We start from the raw sequence: 20,832 nt of genomic DNA on the forward strand, positions 1-20,832 counted from the left end.
TTAGCATGCTAATTTGACCTGATGATGGCGCTATAAGGAAAGGAGGCTCACCGAAGTTATTATCCTGTTATTTATCCTGAGGGGTATTTACACCAAATCCAACAGTTTTTGAGACATTTTATTTAAAACCTCATGGTGGCATTAGAGGAAAAATTAGGGGCTCATCATTAGGTTTCATCTCCTGTCGATATCTGCACAAATTTGACGCAATCCATCAAGTAAATGTTCAAATATTTCACTGAGTAAGTTAAAACTCGGGACTTGTTTGAACAAAATTTCAGATGGAGACATTGCCACCCTTACTGACACCTGGTAACTGCATATAAGTTGAATGACTATAGTTTAACTACTCTGTCAGCAGCCTTTCCTGTTGCTCAGCAGTGTGAACATCCTCCCACACTTAATGTTAAAAATATTCACAGACACACAGCTGCCTCGTCTCTCCTTTCCACATTGGAGAACTACCACTGAATGTAAGCCCATCATGGCAGCATGCTTTATTATGAGCGTAGGTGTTTGTTGACTGAGTCTTGTGGGGAAATAGTCAGAGCAAGCGCGTGGGCCCTGCTGGCCCGACCCATAATGCAACGCTCCTGATGCGCTCCTGAGAGCAGAAACGACTCTCCAGATGAGACATTGGTGGCTGTCCAGTGGATTGAATGCAAAGTCAGATTTTGTTGTCTTGTGCCTTGGGACTACTTCATGTGCATCTCTGTGCGCTGTGAGGAATAATGCTAATGATGATTGGAGAATGGAGATTGCAGAAGAGATGCCCTCAAAGTACCATAGAAACAAAAGAAATAAATGAAGCTGTACTAAAAGCCAGTTTTGAGACTATTAAGTGGTCACGCCATTAGTCTCTGTGATGTTGTGGATTGCTGAAGTGCCGGTCCTTTACTTTTATTGACTTCAGAAAGAGCGCTGGCCTCCACTTCGTCTCTCATCACGATGATTGCAGCACTTTGTGTTGCTAAGAAACTGTGAGGAGTTTTGCTCTAAAATGACATATTAACAGCAGGTCTGGACAAAACCTCAGACACCCACTCCATCCATAAAAAAACATACAGAAAGTAATTTGTAATTTGAAGACCAGCCTCGGTGTCTCAGGAAAAAATGCTGAATATTAAACTCAAGGCGATGATTTGTTTATGTTTGGTTGTGAGATATCTACAGTCGTGTTTCAGGAGTGAACTCATATTTCATTCAGCATCTTCCTCTATCAGCATGTCGTCTTGATGGGGCTTCTGCCTCGGGGACGATCCATCAGGGGAGAAAATCCACCGCGTGCGTCAAGAGGAGAAATCAGAGTTGTCAAGAGAAATTAATTCAGCGCTGCATGACATTAGCAGCCATCTGCAGCTCTCAGGATTCAGCACTGGCCCAATCATTTCCACCTGTCACTCTCTCTCTAACACACACATACGTGCTGCATTGATCTGTCACTTTTGCACACATGCGTTTCTTCACACTCGCTAACGGCAGCGTCTGTGCCGTCAAATGAGCATCAAGACTTTGTTCAGCGTGTGAATGAAACACTAAAAACTGGAGTATAGATGCAGGATGTGTGCTGTAAGACTGTGAGCGAACTAATAGTTCAGATTTAATAATTCAAATATACAAAATTGGAAAAAATTTCAACTGCACAGCGTTACTTCACTGTATGTCTATGAAGAGAGGAGCTGAAACAATTCATTGATTAGTCAAAACTGCAGAACAGCTCACTTTTTAGACTCTTAGTTGGATAAAACAGGATGTCTGAAGATACCACCTCAGAGTGGGAAGTTTTAACAGGCATTTTTTACTAATATCTGATTAATCGATAATGAAAATGAGTCAGTTAGTTGCAGGCCTAGTGGAGAGCGATACTTTGAGAAAGTTGTGTGTATGTGTGAAGGCGATGAAGGCTGAGGTTATATTTGGAGACAGGAATGACTCATGCTGGCAGCAAACGAAGGGCTGTTAATTGGATGCAACTTTAAACGAATGCGAGAAATTCAAATGGGAAATAATCTACCTCGAGCAAAGAGAGCTGCAGAAACACTTCAGAGGCTGTTTCACCTCTCAGAGGTATGAAGCAGGAGCGTGAGTCAGTAAATCTAACGTATGTTAAAACAGGTTTGGTCCAGCGCTTCAGTGGTGCTATAAAATGCTAAATAGTTTTCATTTTTAGCATCTCATTTTAATGGCCGGCTCAAATAAAGACATGTTTGGGCCTTGTTGCTGCACACTGCACACACACGGTATCTGCAGCCACAATGAGGTCAAACTATGAGGTCAAACTTTTTTCCACCATGAAGACATGAGTAATGTGACTAACCTCCAAAAAAAGTGACAAAAACACGATGTGGACACACCATTTTCCATCTGTTTGCATGTTAGTTTGGGATAAAAGAGTGATGATTGGTATCATGGACTTTTCAGTAGCTCTTATTCGGGCATCAGGGACGAGAGAGAGCGCGGAGGAGAAGATTGGAACTGTCTACCTCCTGCTGTCAAGAAAATAAATGGAGCTGTGAGCGTGATGGGAGTTCACTGAAGCTGCTTTATTAGGAGAACACTTAAAGGGCGCCGATCGCCGTGCTGCGTTGAACTGATCACTGGTTTCTTCCTCCTCATCCGTCTCCTCGGAGCCCAGTAACCGCTTGTCTTTTTCCCTGCCAAAAACTGCCTGCTGCTAAATGGGTCTTGCATTTCCGCTAAATAAAATGTCCCGCTCCTATCGTCGAGTGGCAGGACCTGATGTGAAGGGGGGGGGAATCTATTTTGAGCAGCTTGGTTTACCAGATGCTCTGGAGGCTTTTAGCAGTGCAGTAAAGAGCAATTGTTAAAGGCTCAAGGCCATCAGCGAGAGTTATGAATGGTGGTTGTTCACTGGCGTTGAAAGAGCTGCCGTGTCAGTGTCAGACCGATGCGGTTATGACTCCTTCAGAGGCATCTGGAAATCTCAAGTGCTCCTCTGAGGGGTAAAGAGTTGAGATGTGACCAGACTATTTACAAATACAGTGGAATAATCCCAATATGCTTCTCCACTGAGGAGCGCCACTGTGTTCCATATATTCATACCCAAAGCACCTGAAAACTGTGATTATTTGGTGCAGCGTGGACTTATGGAAGCTCTTGTTCGCTCATGTTCTTTCCTGCTATCTTTTGTTAGCATGCTTTTAGCCCTCCACATTGTATGTTCCACAAGTGTTAGTGTGTGTGTGTGTGTGTGTGTGTGTGTGTGTGTGTGTGATTGTGTGAGTGTATGAGGCTGCACTTCCCATCCCTCTGGTGTCTTTTCTGCTCACTGGAAGAAAATGGGATTACATAATTAAGTCTTTCATCAGTGACAAATAACGGCTAGGGTTTTTGCTCGGCCCCCACCTCGACCGTTAATTTATTATCAATTTACACTTCATTAGCGATGCCAGAACAGTTTGGGAAACCACTTTGTTTCACAATAACTCTTTATACTGCGAGCTTATCTGTTTTATGTGTAGCCCACAAAGCATCCAGTCTTCAGCCACGGCTGCGCAGTGACATCACGTATGCACACTGAGAAAGTGTTTGTTATTCACAGGCAGAGAATCAACCAACAGCCACTCTCATTTCAGCATCTCCAGCCTGTGAAAGAGTAATCAGATGGTGGAGGGCTGCCTCACTGCATTCAGATGGGCCTCTGGAGCCTCCCGGTACAAAGGTTGTGACCATGGTGATGACGGAGGATCAACCAATCAGTTGAATCCTCTGAGAGGAGTAGAAAATTGATAGAGTCACTCTGCAGAGATGGATGTCAACGATTCCAGCTAAAGTGAAAGACAGGAAATACAGATTTACTGTCAGGATGCACCGAACGGGTAGACCAGGTGGCAGAGGTGATACTGTAGGCTGATACAGGACGAAGGGATCCGTAACAAGAAGCCACAACATAAACCACCGATGTTCTCCATAACTGAAATAACTGAGACCAATCCTTCAGGAATTCAATAATCAATATACAATATTTTTTGACGATGTTGGCACAAAGATAACTTTTAGCTTTGATGTACACGTCTGTAAGTTTCCTGGCTAGAAGTCATTATGTTATATTTTGTAATGTGCATATTATGTAAAATGTGCATTTTCAAATTTCACCATTTTGAAAATTTCAATGTAGATAATAATAATAATATAATTTGCCTGATTACATGAAATGAAAAACAAGCACCTGTCAGGTGTCATGATGGATCAGATTTAGTAAATATTGCAGTATTTTGAAAAGCACCATGATGAATATCTACCATTAATCCTAGTGCATATACTTCTTAGAGGTGTCTTTTCATCTGTTCTCCATCTACAACATATTTGCATGGCTGTAAAACTTCCTGTGTGTCCTGAACATTATTTGTCTTTTATGGGAGCAGCGTGGGAGTAAACGTCAAACCTGATGTACGTAGATACAAACTGAGCTGACTGCTTGTTTCCACTGGCTGCTGTCATTCAAAATGAATGAATCCTTACACTGAATATTATTTTCAGTGTGTGGCCACCCGACTATGGAGCCTGCATAAAGATGAGTGTTTAATCATATTCAAACACACCACTCCAGAGCCTCGTTCTGCGTCCGTCTCAATGTATTTATGCAAACAGCAAACAAGGCCCTTTCCTTATGTTTAATGCATTCTGCCTGCGCTGTAGGTTTACTGAGCCGTAGTCTGCAGGCAACAGAACATGGTCATCTGTCACCCATAAATCTCTGAAGGGACGGTGGATCTGAAGCCTGGAGTTTCAGTTTATCACTTGCTGCTTTCTAGGTTGTTGTTTTTGAGCCATGAAATCCAATTTTCTGCAGCAGGGTCGAGCTGATAGGAGCAAGCTAGCACTAGCGTCATGGCTGATACGACCTTTAATATTTTCTTAATGGAGCAATTACTTTCAAAATTGCTTCCAAAAAGCGCATTAGCATTTATTTGGAGTCATGCTTATGTCCACCTCAAAAGTCCAACTTTAACCCTCTTTCAGCTCTGTTATGTACAAATTCATTGCAAGGGTCTAAATCTGCATCGCTGAGTTACAACACGCGGAGTGACTGACCAAACAACAGACTGACTTAACAGCAGCTGAACATGTGAGTCAAAGCTGAGCATCTAATACGAAACATTGTCTGGAAGTGACTGTGTAGCCTTTATCTAACTGACCCCATAAATCTGCTTTTTCTCTGCGTGCTGTACGTCCACATTTCACACATCGAGGCTCATATTACATGTTAATGAATTGAACTGAAAGTGGCTGGAGCCTCATGAATTGATCGTTTAGTTATCACAAACATGCAAGTGAAAAGTGAAATGAGCAGTTTGTCAGATGAGATCCAGGCGGATGACTGTGCACCAAATGTCTTTCACAACATTTGCTCATGATGTAATGCTGCCCTTCAGAGTGACAAACCAAAGAGTTTTTTCTTAAGATGACCACAGAATGAACGATGAGCAGATATGGATCAAGTCTTTACCCTGGCTCATATTATTGGAGCTCAGCCTGAAACTAACATTTCTGTTCAAATCCATCCAAAGCCGGTGACCAGAGGGACATCTGTGAGGCAGAGAATCCAAAGCAATAACTCTGTTATTCAGCAACAAATATTTTCTGTCGCAGTCGGTTTGAACAGTTAGATGAAAAATCGAGCAAGCCCAAACCCACAGGCACACGAGACATCGATTCAGCCCTGGATGCTTGTTTCTGCAGTTCAGCCTGAAGTGTTTGTGTTTCTGGCCCCCAGATGTTGGCCACTGGTGCAGTTCAGCAACCTGCAAAGCCTCCTGCCTGAAGTCATACACTGTCTAACAGACAGTGGCTCCAGCACAGTGGTGTGGTGGTGATGTGTCAGTGCCAGTGGGTCATAAGTGATGGTTACTTCTGTATGAGTTTTAGGAAAGTACTTGGCTGATATTTATGGACAAATACCTGCAAAAGTAATGAATTTCCATCAGCCTAATTAGCAAATGTTAGCACACTAACATAAGATGCATATGGGAAGCATTACACCTGCTTAGCATCAGCATGTTAGCATTGTTAATGTGAGCATGCTAGTAGCTCTGCCTAAGTACAAATCTGTGTCTTAGATCCTCGAGTATTAGCCGAATAACATGGCCTTATATGTAATTTAACATCATTAGATTTTAATCTGTAATTCGGAATATTCATGCTAGTTTTGAAATAATGTCAAATCTAATTCCTCAGAAAGTCAGTGCAAACTAAATGAGATCAAATAGTCTTTTACATGAATAATCGCCTTCTGACATCTGGTTGCATCACTGCCAAATCTGCAGTCATTGCACATTATCGGCCGATCACAGAGATACCAGCAGATGTGTGTTACTATAATCTCTGTATTTACCGTATTATTCTGTACAGGCTGGGTGAAAGGGGAACCACCAAAGAAAGCTCCCCCTTCTTCTTGGTTTCGGTTTCAGCTGGCTTTCAGTGAGTGTGTTCTTAGAAACTCAGTGGTCCCAGCAGACGTTTGGGTCTTGTGATGTTAGCTTGGCAGTAGTCTGTGTCTGCTCAGCACCCCCGAGGCTGCACAGGAAGCTTTCAGAGATTCCCTCCCCCCTGCCCTCCCACTGCCTGCAACCCTCCCTCCTCTTTTCTGCTGTTGTTTTCTCGCTATAATAAACTTATTGTTACTCAAACCTTGTTAAACAAATAGGTTAAAAATACTTTTATGGGAGAGCAATAGTAGTGTCACTGAGGTTAGATTGCATTTTATTGGCACTTATCTGGTGTAATGTTCACACCGGCCCTCCATGGTGTGTGCATTAATTACATGGCTCATCGGTTTATTGATCATTATGCTGTCAGTGCAATCTGATCACTTCCTAGGCTCCGAGACGGTAATAAACACAGAGCACTGGCGGCACAGTGAGACCATGATTTTGCTTAGAGATGCCAAGATTTAATAAGCTTGAGCATATAGTAGCCTGTAATGAAGTGCTCTTGGTTAATGCATTATCGTCATTGATTTGGACTGGAATGGAGCGGATTAAACAATGTTTTTATCTGCTCCAATGTGAGATACAATCATTAGCATGTCTGTTACTTGCTCACTACCTAAAGCAAGCGAGCAACCATGTTATTTCCAGTGTAAAGGTGAACACATTAGGAACGCTCCTTTATTTCATTAACTGATGATGATGACGACTTTTTACCTTGGAGATGAATCCCACATGGAGCGAAGTGTAGCTTGCTGCAGCGGGTGAACTCAACGGCTGACAGACCTTAAAAGTGACAGTTGTCGGCCGGATATGAAAAACCTGCTTTTGCTTGCCCCTGTCTGAAATCAAGGAGCCATTGTTAAGGTGCATATGTGCCACACTAACAAGGAAAGCTTGACATGTGTAGCAGCAGTGAGCTAACGGTCAGTTGCAAGTGATTAATCTTTGTAGCAGCCACCGCTCCTCACTTATATGAGCTATAAATACATGTGTAAATAGATGTGAGCCATATATTTTAGGGTGAACATAAGCTAGTAAGCCAAGATCTCAATTCCAGTGTTTCCAGCTGAAAAAAGATGTTGGGCTGAGCCATACGAGGGAGAAAACATAGAGGATGACTCAGAACTAGATGCTAGCCTGCATCGCTCCTACAACACCTTCTTCACCCTTGTTATTACTGCGGGCAGTGGACTGAGCGAGAGGAGGAATATTTTAAACTCTGCACTGCTGCTCATTTTACTTTAAAATCCATGAAATTAGAGGTTTTATGGAGTATCTTTCACCTATTGGTACTATCTGCAGTTTGACTTTTCTGGTGCTTATTGCAAGGGGTTGTGGGTTTCTTGGGTAAACTGCTTTGTGAAACATCAACCTTTACATATGGCCTTTTAACAGGAAGGTAAAATAACCAGGTATTGCTGCAAAAATAAGTCATTTTTCATTTTGTACTTTCAGCGTACACATTTATATTCCATGACATGAAAAATTAGATACCAGGCAAGTCATCGTTTTCTGTTTGTTTCATGTGAAATGAGTAACAAATGCAGGACTTTGCAGGCAGGGTTTGAGGGTGCTGTTCCCTTTGACATGCTGCTGCTCTGCAGTACATTGAGGCAGCATTTGTGGATGTGTTGCTGCGTACTGCCAGCCCCCTCAGGCTGAACATTTCTCTCTCCCCTCCATGCTGTGCTGTGCTGCTGCTCTCTTTAAAGAGACTGTGGGAAGCTACCAGAATGACTCCAGTGTTGGCTACAGCTGCAGTCGATCCCTCAGAGACTTGCTGTCTGGGGGCACATCATCTCTGCTCAGTCTCCTGAGCACATACATGCTGGAGATATGTTGTTGTTGCAGACAAGCAGTAAACAGTCTGATCTTAGAGACGGGTAAAGCAGAGGTTAGACCAGGTATGCAGCTGGGTACTGAACCACAATACTATTTGAGTACTGACCAACATGTGTCCTTAGCATTTAGTAGCAGTGGGTGATTATACGCTGTATTTTATTCAGGCAAAGTTATTGTATGGCTGCTTGTGTTGCAGCAACATTAAATATTTTAAATGCTTGGCTTATTTTGTTAAATACAAAGCTATTCCTCTGTTAAGTAAAATATCCAATAAGTGTAAAATAGTAAAACAGTTTTAGATCAGTCCTGTGCACCAGAGTGTGCTTTATGTGTGATGCACGGCCTTTAGCACAGTGTGTGCTTTACTGAACATCCCACATGTAGCTGCTGGTTAAAGAATTAATACTGAAAACACAGAAAAAGACTTGGGATTTTGTAATGTTGACAAAACGTGCTCATGTACAGTCTGTGTGCCGGGTGTGTGTGCGTTGGAAAACAAATCGGAGCCAGTACAGGCACAGCCACCTCTCCCAAATCAGCACCATTATCCATTAGTGCTTTATTTTAATGTGCTGGTGGGTGTATACGTCCACCTACCTCTGCCTCTCCTCGATGTCTGATGGAAGATTTCGCCCTTGTTTTAACTGAGCCACACTGGGATATTATTAACACATAGTTTGAAAGTGTAATAGTGTTTTGTGTTGATTGTAGGCAAGGCGAGCCAAGTTTATTTGTACAGCACATTTTGTACAAAAAGGCATTTCAAAGTGTTACACAGAATGCACTAAAAACATAAAAACCTTTGACGGCATTGTTCAACATTTGGGAAATATGCTGATTCACTCTTGCAGCATTAGATGAGAAGATTGATACCACTAAGAAAAATAGTGTCCACACTCTGGATTTTATCTCCCAAAAAACTGATTGTACTCTCGTATCTGTCTGCTACATGAAGCTAGAGTCAGCAGGTGATTATCTTAGCTGAGAAATAACCAATAACAAACCACAGCTTGTGGTTTTTACATTTCTGTGTGTGGATTATCGCAAGGAGATGCAATGTGTGAATTAGTGAGCTTTGGACAGAGCCAGGCTCTCTCTGCCTGTTTCTAGCCTTTATGCTAAGCTAAGCTAAGCAGCTGCTGGCCATAGTTACACATTTACCATCCAGATATAAGACTAACTAAGTCAGTCTTATCTGTTGTAACTCTTGACAAGAAAGCAAATGAGTGCATTTCCCAAAATACCAAACTATTCCTCTAAGATCTAAGATACATTTCTGGCAAGTTTTAAGCGGGTTGCTCATTTAAACTGGTTTATTCACGCATAGATGCTGTATGTGTGTTAAAGCTGCAGTTCGGACAATCACAGCACGTCAGCTGCTCACTCAAACACATATGCTAATGGTGGCCTCCCTGCTGAGTTTGTTTTGCCCATTTGTAGGGCTTGCAGCCTTATTCTTGGCGCAGCGTGTCCTCGTCAGTGAGACAAACAAGGGCAGCATCACGCTGACAGAAGTGTCACAGAAAAAAGCGTGGTGGCCTACTGATAGACTCATGATGGCCCTCTTTTTTGCTCTGACTTTCTCACCTTTATGAGGACTAGTGGAGACAGGATATTAAAAGTAGTGATGGAAGGAGGTGTGTGAGCCACCGGGAGGATGAAGATGGATGAGTAGAAGGGAGGTGCTGAGGCATTGATGCTGTTTCTATTTGATGAAGAAGAATAGCACGAGACCAAATATGAAATACATACCATTAAATGTTTCAGTGCTTTCGTATTCAGTGATCTGTATCCTAAAATTGCTAATTCACACCACCTTGAAGTCACATTATGCTCTGACTTCCTCGCAGTAAATGTCTGGTTTTAACATCGATCGGATTGTAATCACAAGTGTCCTCAGCTGGAACTTCAGTCTAACCCCACCGGTAGTCGTTACTTTCTCTATACAGTTCTGCTTGTTAATTACAGACGTCTGTGTCACAGCATGGTCCATTATATGCTGGCTCTGCGGTGCGCCACAGTAAATGCCACGCTGTGATTTGTGCTGGACTGAGGAGAGAGCGATGAGATAACTGCTGCTCAGTCAATATAGGCCACTGCGCTCTGAGACTCAGATGTCAGCACCTTAAAGCTGTCATGTCCTTTATCCTTCAGCCATTCGTGCTGAGCCAGACAGTATGTCTGCAGATGCAACATGATGGGAATCGGCAATGTCGGTGGTCCTTTGTGTTTCAGTATAAATTGGCTGAAAAATGTGCATGTAACAGATGTTTCTCCCTCGCGTGCACTACACAGCCGGCGTGATGAATCATGCTAACATGAGTCCTTTTCTTTGCTTTTCCACAGGGTTTGATATCTGAGTGCACGCTGGCCCAAGTCCAACAGCAGCAGTGCAGTGGAGCAGGGAGCTGTCCGCGGTGCTGAATTCATCAGCTAATAGAAATCCCCACTGCACACTCATGTGCTTGGGCCGCTCCTGATACCTCTCATTCCTTAGCAGCAACTGACCACCACCTCCACATCCAAGATGGACGACGACGGGCGTTACAGGGATGGCCGCTCAGATTTCATCCGCGGTGCCAAGGACATTGCCAAAGTGGCAAAGAAACAGGTCGGCAAGAAGGTGGGCCGCAGCGTGGACAAAATGGCAGATGAGTACACCAAGCGCTCCTACAAACGCTTTGAGGAGGAAGATGATGATGAAGACTACGCCGGCGTGCCGAGCAATGACGGCGGATATTACCGCAACGACAGCCGGGCCAATGACGACGAAGGTCACAGCGACTCCACTGAAGGACACGACGAGGACGATGAGATCTATGAAGGGGAGTACCAGGGCATCCCACGGGCTGACTCAGGCAAGGCCGGCAGCATGGATGGGGTGACGGCCGCCCAGGCGCAGCAGTTCAGGGATCTGTCAGCCTACGAGGGCGAGAGGAGGAAAGACCAGGAGGAGCTGGCCCAGCAGTACGAGACCATCCTGCAGGAGTGCGGCCATGGGAAGTTCCAGTGGACGCTCTACTTCGTCCTGGGGCTGGCCTTGATGGCAGATGGCGTGGAGATCTTTGTGGTCGGCTTCGTGCTGCCCAGTGCGGAGAAGGACATGTGTCTATCTGAGCCCAACAAGGGCATGCTGGGTAAGATTCACAGTATCTTGTTTCCAAGTAGAAAACAAAAGCATACATACTTCTATAAAGACATTTCTAAAACACCTAACAGCACAGTGGAGGACGGATTACACATGACAACTCGGTAGTACCAGCACAGAAACAACTGTCCAGCTCATCTGCTGTCTTCTGTTCATTCTCATCTCAGTGGCTCCTTTGGGAGTTTATGCCACCGCTTCATATTTAATCTCTGTCTTATCTTAGCAGTTACCTTTACAGCTTATCCCCCAGTAATTGCTTTTCTACAGCCTCGTTGGCAGAGGAAGTACAGCTATTTAAGATTCAACTGCCCGTGCAGCGTCTGCACAGCAGCAGAATTTTAAATCGAACGCTCAGCCAGTGCAAACACAGTGTTCTCTGCTCCAGTTCAGCTGCTTTCTAGGTGGACAATGTGTGTGTCTGTGTGTGTGTGAAGATGATTTTGGTACAGTTTTTTTTTTTTTTTAATGCCCATGTTATGTATCTGCCTGCCTCTTGTTTGCCTCCTCACAGTACATGCTGCATGTCTGTCGCTGTGTCTGTGTTTCTGTATGCTGTGAAGGGGGCAAAGACCTCGTGATCATTTCCTATCCTTAGGGCCAATGTCCAATCAGAGTCCAAACAGGCCTCACCATCTGTCATTGGCTGCCCAGCAAGGACACCGTGAACAAGGGCCAGAGGTCTCCCGAGGATAACACATTCACACACCGTTTAGCTTTCGTGAAGAATGTAGATGTTACTGTTAGTGTGGATTTTATCAAACGTGTCTGGAGATACAAAGATTTTCCTCATAGAGAGACATTTTATTGGTTTTCTTCCAGTAGATGAAATATAGATAACTTGACATCACACTGAGATAATCCTGTCCAGATTCAGTGGAGCTTGCAGAAAATAGTCTGTCATCACTGACATTTTGCAGCGTGCAAAGTTCACACTCGATCTTTGGTGGGTTGTTGGTAGAAGAATGAATTTTAGGAAACGTAGTACTGAAGTAAACATTGAGTTTGCTTTGATACCTGATTTGAAAATACTGATAAATCAGATTCATTCAGATTTCAGATGAAAAAAAGCTAAAAAAACAGATCCAAGTAAACAAAAAGAGGAGAATTAAATCAAAAGTTCTGTTGAGCTGAATGAATCCAGATCGACAGATCTCGATATCTCGACACGTCCTCAAACGTTCAGTTACATTATTTAATTTTGATGAATTAGACGAGATCTAATTACATAATTTCCATTGCCCTCGCAGGGTTTTGACTGTTCCGCTGCACCGCTGCCACGTCAATGAACATTGTCTCCCTGCAGATGGGGGCGCCTGCGTATTGAGTGTCTGTGCTGTTTTAAAATGATCAACAAGGCTTCAGCACCACTTCTGACTGGAATGATGTTGTTGAGTAACACCGATGCTAACAGTGCAACTGTCTGCTGCCGGTCGGGAACTGCCGGGCTCATGTGGACATTTTTTCAAGCCCAGTTTTTCCGTCTCTCTTCCTGATTGTTTGCAGGCGTTCCAGCTACTAACACATTTTTAACAATTAGGCAATAGTCTTATTGTTTTGTATTAATGACGTGCAGTTTTCTCTCTGTTAGGCTGTATTGGAAAATTGGAGAATGTACACATACATAAGGTCACAGGAAAATATATAAAGTACACACACACACACACACACACACACACACACACACGCACACAGCTACATTTGGCAGGCATCCTTGCCTTTAATTGGTTACTGGGTTATGTGATTTTCTCAGTGGTCCATGCAGAGGATAAGGTATGGATCGCCGTGCTGACGGTTACAGTGACCAGCGTCTGCAGCAGCAGCTGTAACAGCAGTGTGGAAAAATAGTCCAGCCAAGTAAAAGTTCATTCATGTTTTTCCTTAAAGTAGCTTTAAATCAATGCTCTGTTTTTAACAGCGGATCATAGTGATTAACCCACAGAGAATTATCAGCTGACTCTGAAGTTCGTTTTAGCACATTGGCACCAGTTCTGGCGTCAGGAAGCAGCTGTTCTGAGTGAAATATCTCTGATAAATGCACTGTGCTGCATGTTAAGCATCGAACAGCAGATAGACAAAGTTAGTGAGTAGCTGTTGAACATATGAGGTATTTAGCAGCTAAAGGGACAGATACTTCCATTAGGAGTTAGTGGAGATGAAAAACAGCTAAAAGGAGAGTCAATATTAAACTTATATTCATTAGGAGGCCAGAGAAAAGACTAAATGAATGCACTTCTCTGTATATGCACATTGTGTAACTATGCGACAGTTTTATCATTGTTGTGTTCACAGCTTTTTTCTTTGCCCCCAGATGGCCAAAAAATCAGTTACTTCAGGTTTAAGAAAAAAAAAAAAAGCAGTAAAATGTAGCCCAGGCTCCAAGATAAAAGCACTCACTGTGAAGAAGCTGTGAGTTTTTCATCATTGTTAGAGTAAAATCTGGAGTCGCATTTTCATGAAGGAAGCAAAGACAAACAAAGGAAAGAGACGGGGGGAATTCAGAAGAAATGAAAGAAGAAAAAAGAGGATGACATGAGAACAGAAAGAACAAGAGAAAACTGGGAAGAATGTATGAGGAGAGAAGAGAGGAAGGGAACAAAAAACATTAAGAAAGTACTGCAGCGAGGGAAAAGGATGGAAAAGGGGAAGGAAGACGCAAAAAATGATGATTTTAAATATAATTGGTCGCTGCAGCTGCCGACACAACTACCTCCAATTTGAACTTACATTACTTTTGAGTAAATATACTCATTTGCATCCACCTGGTCCATTGCATCGCTGTCCCTCCCCCCTCTTTGTCTGGGTTTGTGTCATGCCAGGGGGGAGCCAACAGGGAGACACGACCCGCCCCGATTCCCTCCCCTCTCCCTGTTATGCAACACGCCTGACTCATGCTCGAGAGCCTCCTCTGCTCATGCCTCTCTGCATCCCATGATTCGTAGTGTCCTCTCCCAAACTCTCCCTCCCCCACCCTCCTCTTCTCCGCACAGCCCAAACACAGCTCCACACAGGTTGGGGTTAGAGAGTAACCTGTATTCTGTGTGTGCGTAGCAGTGAGCGTCTGCACGTGTGTGAGTGGTAATCGCCTGCAGAACATTAAATCCCTTCCAGCAGAAAGCATTCAGATGTACCGAGAGAGAGAGAGAGAGGAATTCAGCAGTAGTAGTTAGACAACCCCCACCCATCCACAAAAAGCCATGCTCTCAGATATTTTACAGACTTTGCTAGATGTTTTGTAACATGTAACGGACCCCACATTCATTGCATCTTTCCCAGAAAAGCAGAAATTTCATCTGAAGTAAGAAAAACCAGAGCGAGGCTTCCAAAAGACAGCAGTGAGGCCTGTGGTGCAGCGTTTTTGCACGTTGAGCTGGAGGAGACACTTTCACGGGCGGCAGAGAGGCTCTCGATGGTTGTCATTGATTTGTCCTCGTTGTGAGGCTGCCGAGGTTGCATCTGCAGCGAGGTCGGTTTGCCGTAACAGCAAGAAGAAACTGGGGTTTGTTATGTGCAGCAGCAGCAGCAGCAGCAGCAGAAGAGGAGATTTCTAGAAAAGTGCTGGATAAGCTAAGTACTTTTAGTGTCAAGTAGATTTCACACTGTTGAGCCTTCGGTGTAGTCTGCCTGCTCAATGGTGCTGCCGAGGGGGGGCCAAGGGAGGGCTACGGGCGCCCACCCACAGGCCTCCACCTTGCAGGATTTGTTGTATATACTATCATCTGTCTGTCATCACGTCATTGTTTTGATATTGCGTCCATTCTCCTGTTGATATCCTTCATGGCTTCATTGCACCTTCAGTCTTCGTTCTGTGCTTTGCAGCTACATCCCTAATTAGCTTTTGCACAGTTGCTCCTGAGGCTAAAAGGAACCTTTGTGTGTCATAATGTCTCCTTGGCCTTTTAATGAACAAAGAATTAAGAACTGAGATCAAGGATGAAGGCAGACAGACAGGATGAAGAGAAGATGTTTGATTTTTTTTTTTTGGCTCCTGTGGGAGACGCTTTCAGAGAGGAAGCTGTAGGCAAGGCAGGTTGTGTGCAGTAGCCTGCTAGATATAATTAGCTATTAGATTTTGTACACATTATTGTACATGGAAATGAGTGTCTGAAAGGAATTAGGCTTGGGTATTAGTATTCGGCTCACGTCTGATAGTAAATATGCAAGCTATCAGGCAACAGATGCCTTGTTTTTTCACTCCTTTGGCGATATGTTTTGATCAGAGAACTCTGAGCTTTTATTTCCCTAAACATTTGAAAAGGACTTTTAAATTGATGCTGCCATAATTTGGATTTCTTTGAGAAAAAGTTACAGAAGCTCTTGTCCCTTTTCCTTTCATTTACACTTTAGGTGATTGGCTGATAATGCCTGCAGCACATGTTAATAGAATACAGACTGGATCATCCACACCCCCGCTAACAGATGCCTTTAAATACCACACAAACAAAGCTTTCCCTTCTTTACAATTAGCACAAGCAGTGTTGCACCACCATTGAAGGTTAAATGAAGGTGCTAGTGTCCATGTGGCAAATGCAGGTAACAGTTCAGCCAGTCAGCTTATTTCGCAGGTTATTTCCAGCCTTTGAAGGTGTGTTAACCAGCTGCTGCAGTGTTTGTTTTGCATTCACAGCACTCACGGCGACAGAGTGAGACCGCTACTGTAAAACAGTCATATCTAGTTGTTCAGCTTTGGTTTGGTTAGCAGCGAGCTGTGTGATGGCTGACTGGCCGATTCAGCTGATGAGGGACTGCGTTCTCCTCCGGTGCTGGAGAGCCTCGGCCCCCGGCTCGTTCAAAAAGCCCTGTGCGCTCTGGCAGAAAGGGAAAACCGGCTATTAATAGCGGCCCCCTGCCCTGCCCCCTCCCTCACTCATGTGCACAGACACACAGCCCAGCAGTGGCACACAATTTTTCTTTACATGTTCATCCACACACACACACACACACACACTACCCTGAAGCCTTTGGGAGCTCGGTCACAGCGTAGACAGACCACCATCCTCCCCTCCTCTTCCTCTTTCATTGTTTTCTCCTCTCTCTCTTCCTCCTGCCCTCCCCCCACTTCCTGTCCAGAGCGCTGAGGTGCTCAGCTGTCTGAAGACTCCTGCTTCTCTCGTCCCTTCACTCCTCCTTCTGCTCATCTCTCTCTTTGTCATAATATTGCAAATCCTATGAATTATTAAAGAATGGAAGAGGAAGCGGCACTTGTTTATGATATTGCACATTCCCTCTTGTTAGGTTAACAATTCGCTGGAAGTCCATCATAAACAATGAAATAAATGTAGATACTGACGGGTGATATAATCCCCAGCGGCTTAAAGAAACATCTCATATCAAAAGTGAGAAAAGCAGTGGAATAAAACAACATTACCACCAAACTCCACCAACAGGAAAATATTTAAACTGTGTGAAATTGTCCAATAAATAAAACATGAATCTGTGGTCGGCAGCTTACGACTGCCGCCGGATTTAAAATGCAAACACTGATGAGAGCGGAGTCATTGTTGGCAGAATATGTGTCACCCTCAAACCTCGTCATGGCCTTTCAGGCTCCTTGTTGCTGTTTTCATGATGCTGAAACAGACAAAAGCTAACGGTAATGAGTTTAAAGGGTGAAGCTCAAAGCTGAAAATAACCTTTCGTGCAAGTCAAAGCACAAAAGGTACCTTAAAAAACATCAACTTGCTGCCCTTTTTTGCTATTTTACTCCCGGATTTACACTTCGTAGTGCATCTCCACTGCTCCTTGGTGGTAACTCCCATATTTGAGTGGTCAGATAACTGAGCAGCACAGGGATCCCCTCACCAGCTTCCCACCTGCCAACACTGCTGCTTTGGATTAGACCGGAGTGTCTGAGGATTCAGGAGCTTTGATCAAGATGCTGTTTCAACTGACCTACACCTGCAGTAACATGATTTTTTTGGGCCTTGTAGAGGTTCAGTAAAAGCAAGATCTGGCTCATCAGCTGCTTAATCCTACTTGATATTCACCTGCTAGTTGCTAACTTTCTGTCTACTGTATGTGCTGGACAGGTAGTGTACAATGGGCTTTTTGGAGCTTTTTAGCTGAAAACAGCTGCAATGGGCACCCAAAAATAAAGCTGATGAGAGCGAATTGAACCAAAACGGTAAAGTTGTACGCTGTAAAAAGCAAAAGAATAAGCTGCATGATAAAGCTCCACAGAGTTAGCTGATAATTCTTTAGTCATGTAATCCATTGGCAATATGAAAATACTGATTAACACTGCCTTAAGTAGCTTCACCTTCAGGTCAGAAACCGATTTGTGTCTTTGATCAGAAACTGCTTCATACCTTTATGATGGAACATGAAGTACAAATTTGGTCTCAAGAGAGCCCATTATGTAACTGTGTAGGACATTTGTCCTTAAATATACTTCAGGACAAACATGTCCTCTCCTTGTACCTTTTCTTTTGCAATATTCGTGCTGCAATTCCACAAAAAGATAGACTCAAGCTTTCATTACTCAGTATGTCTGTTATAGTCCTAATTACTGTTATTTAGTGGCCAAACTGCAAAGTCACAAAGTGCTATGCATTTATATGATGATGACTAGACTTTCAAACTTTGCTTTTAAGACTCCTAATCAATTATTTTGCCTCTCAAATGAACAAGATTGGTCCCTAATTTATCCTTGAGCTAAATGCAGCTGTTATTCTATTCTCGCCACGCTGATCGACAAACCTGAGCCGTCTGAATGTGACGACAGAGGGAGGCAGAGGGGGAGAGGCAGCATCCGGTTACAGTGAGCGCTGAAAAGGTTGACGGGGCAGCACAGAAGGCAGATTCCCAGACCGCAGCTCACAGGGAGGCTTGGGAAGAGATACCTGCTGTAAGGCCCATCCTGGTCACCGTGGTTGTCTTTCTGTCTGTCCTCCACCTCCACGCTGCTGCATTGCGGCGACAGCTATCGAGCCCAGTCATCATCCCTGGCTCATTTTCGCCGCTATGAGCTGTATTGTCAGGAGAAGCGGCTCACAGCTGTCTCTCTGCCCCGCCAGAGTGAAACGCATGCAGATGCACACACGCCACCCACGCACAGGCAAAAGCGGACATTATAGGACATTACAGTATATGAGAAAATGGGAAATATTGAGACAAACACAGGAGTTCACACATGCAAATAAGGGACTACACACACACACACACACCTGCAATCATGGAAAGGCAGCAACATATGCACGCAGAGAATCCCCTGCAATCCATCCAACAACAGAGTGAAAGTCACCTTCTCCCCCAATTCAGCACTGCAGTGTTTATACAGAAACAGAGAGACTGAGGGAATCAGTCACGCACACGCACACACTTTTATTAATGCCTTTAAAGGTCTTTTCATCTAGAAAGAAGGGACACCCCTCTTTGTGTTATTCCAAGTCAAGAACATCCATCCTCAGTGCTAAAATTGGGCTTTTCTGCCTCAGCATTTCTTGTAATTCTAGTGAGTACGAGCTGCGCGTCCAGCTTCCTCAGCAACAGTTAACTTGTTAAGACCGTGTGATGGATTATCTCAGCTGATCCAACAGATCAGTTTAAAGCCGATGTAGACCTAAACCATGGGTGTAAATCATGTGGTGAGCTAATTGACCCCAGGATATCTGGCTCATTTACTCCATTTAGGAATACAAAGGCAGAGCTGATTTGTGTCATTTTCTACAAGCAGTATCAGCTGTTGTGATGTGGTTCCCATTAGGTGGAGGAACAGCTTGCACCCTCATCACTGCTGCAAGTCTCCTTGATACTGAACAGAGTACAGCAAGCTGGTCCTTACAGCTAAATAAGCTGTGACATACAGAAGGTCTTCATCCAGCCCAGTATCCGATGAATGACTTCACAACTCATGATTGCCAGTGCCGATGCAGGAGGAGATAATTTACCGTTACCTTCCAAGACGGTTACAAACCACTGCGTTACATCTGTTTTATGATCTGACAAAGCTGTGGTGAAGTTGGGTAGCTCCGGGGCACTGACACAAGTAGGTTTAGACAACATGGGTAAGCTGAGGGAAATATTGTAATTTGGGTTCTTCATTAAGGTTGTGGGATCTTCGTCATGCTTTATAAAACACTGGCTGTCAGTGGGAAACAGGAAATGAACAGCGGTCTCCCGTGTCAACGTCCAGTGTTTGTTGTTTCATCCATCCATGCCAGCCTCGTCCCTTCATTGACTTTGTCACGTTATAATAACGTCGTCTGACTTCCTTCTTTGCTGTTGTCGTAATTATTACAGCCATACAAGGTTTTTGTCACTTTTAGGGGCATTTAATGAAACAACTGATGTTGCCATTCTTCTTGAGAGGACGGAAAAATATTGTTATCGGACTTTAAAAGACTGAACATGATGCAGGGTTTTATAGAATCGTCCAACATTGATGTTCTTGTCTGGTGATAGTAATGGAACTGTTAACACATTTAGGATTTCTCATCTATGTTATCTTTGAAGTTAGGCTTTACAGTTAACTCTAGAGCTTGAAAACAGCAGATGACAAAGCAAAACTGAGATACAGTTTGTCACAATGAGAGGAGGGAATGCAGGCAACAGGAGGCAGACAGGATCAAATCTCTTCATTGAAAATAGCAAAAGTGACACACAGCAGGCAAACAGAGGAGATGAGTCAACAAAGACTGAACTGAAAACTGGACTGAAATACAAACTAAACTGATGAGGGGGTGAGGTGCAGGTGGAGAGGCGGGCGGAGGAGCTCAGGTGAGGCGAATGAAACAGGAGAACAGGGAAGGAGCTGATTGGTCGGGGAAAACACTGGGAACAGGCCGGGCTAACGAGGATGATGTAGGGCGGGTGTGGGAAACCAAAAAAAGCTCCAGAAAACACAAACCAGGCACAGCCGAAAGCTCTGGAGCAAGTGGACCTTTAGTTGAGATTGTGTTGTCAGTGAATCAGCTGTTTGTGTGTAGTAATGAGGTAGTATCGTGTTATTGACACAAGACGTTCAGTTAAACTGATCTCAAATCAACAAAGTGAACTCGACATCTTGACTCCTTTGCAGTCTGGACTCAGTGCAGATACGTGCCTTAATGCTGGACACACATGGGTTTAATTCGCACATTTAGTAAAAAAAATAACATAGCATTGATGTAAGAGTAGAAAATTTTACATACAGAAAACTGAGAATGACATTTAAACACAGATGTCAAGAGCAGGCGCTGCACCTCCTTATTCATTCAGAGTGATCTCACCAATAACTGTTGACAGGATGTCAATAAGGCCGAGATTGCAAGCGAGCAACTAGTGCGTGTGTGCATGTGTGCGCTTGTGTGTGTGGGAGCATCCTCACTGCCGCAGAGGGAGAAAGCTGGAGAGGCCGGCAGAGAGAGGCTGGCGTGGGATGTGAGTCATGTTACACGACACCGGTGATGTTTG

At 43.9% G+C, this 20,832-nt stretch overlaps 1 protein-coding gene across 2 annotated transcripts in view; it reads left to right on the forward strand.

Annotated features, from left to right (window-relative positions):
• Positions 1-20,832, forward strand: part of sv2a (synaptic vesicle glycoprotein 2A) — a 45,165-nt gene that overhangs the window by 5,909 nt on the left and 18,424 nt on the right. For both annotated transcript variants that reach the window (XM_076736144.1, XM_076736145.1), the window contains exon 2: positions 10,641-11,431. In XM_076736144.1, the coding sequence (XP_076592259.1) occupies positions 10,822-11,431 (610 nt within the window). In that variant the 5' untranslated portion in view covers positions 10,641-10,821. The remainder of the gene's footprint in view (positions 1-10,640; positions 11,432-20,832) is intronic.

This window comes from Chaetodon auriga, chromosome 8 (assembly GCF_051107435.1).
Source record: "Chaetodon auriga isolate fChaAug3 chromosome 8, fChaAug3.hap1, whole genome shotgun sequence".
Classification (NCBI taxonomy): domain Eukaryota; kingdom Metazoa; phylum Chordata; class Actinopteri; order Chaetodontiformes; family Chaetodontidae; genus Chaetodon; species Chaetodon auriga.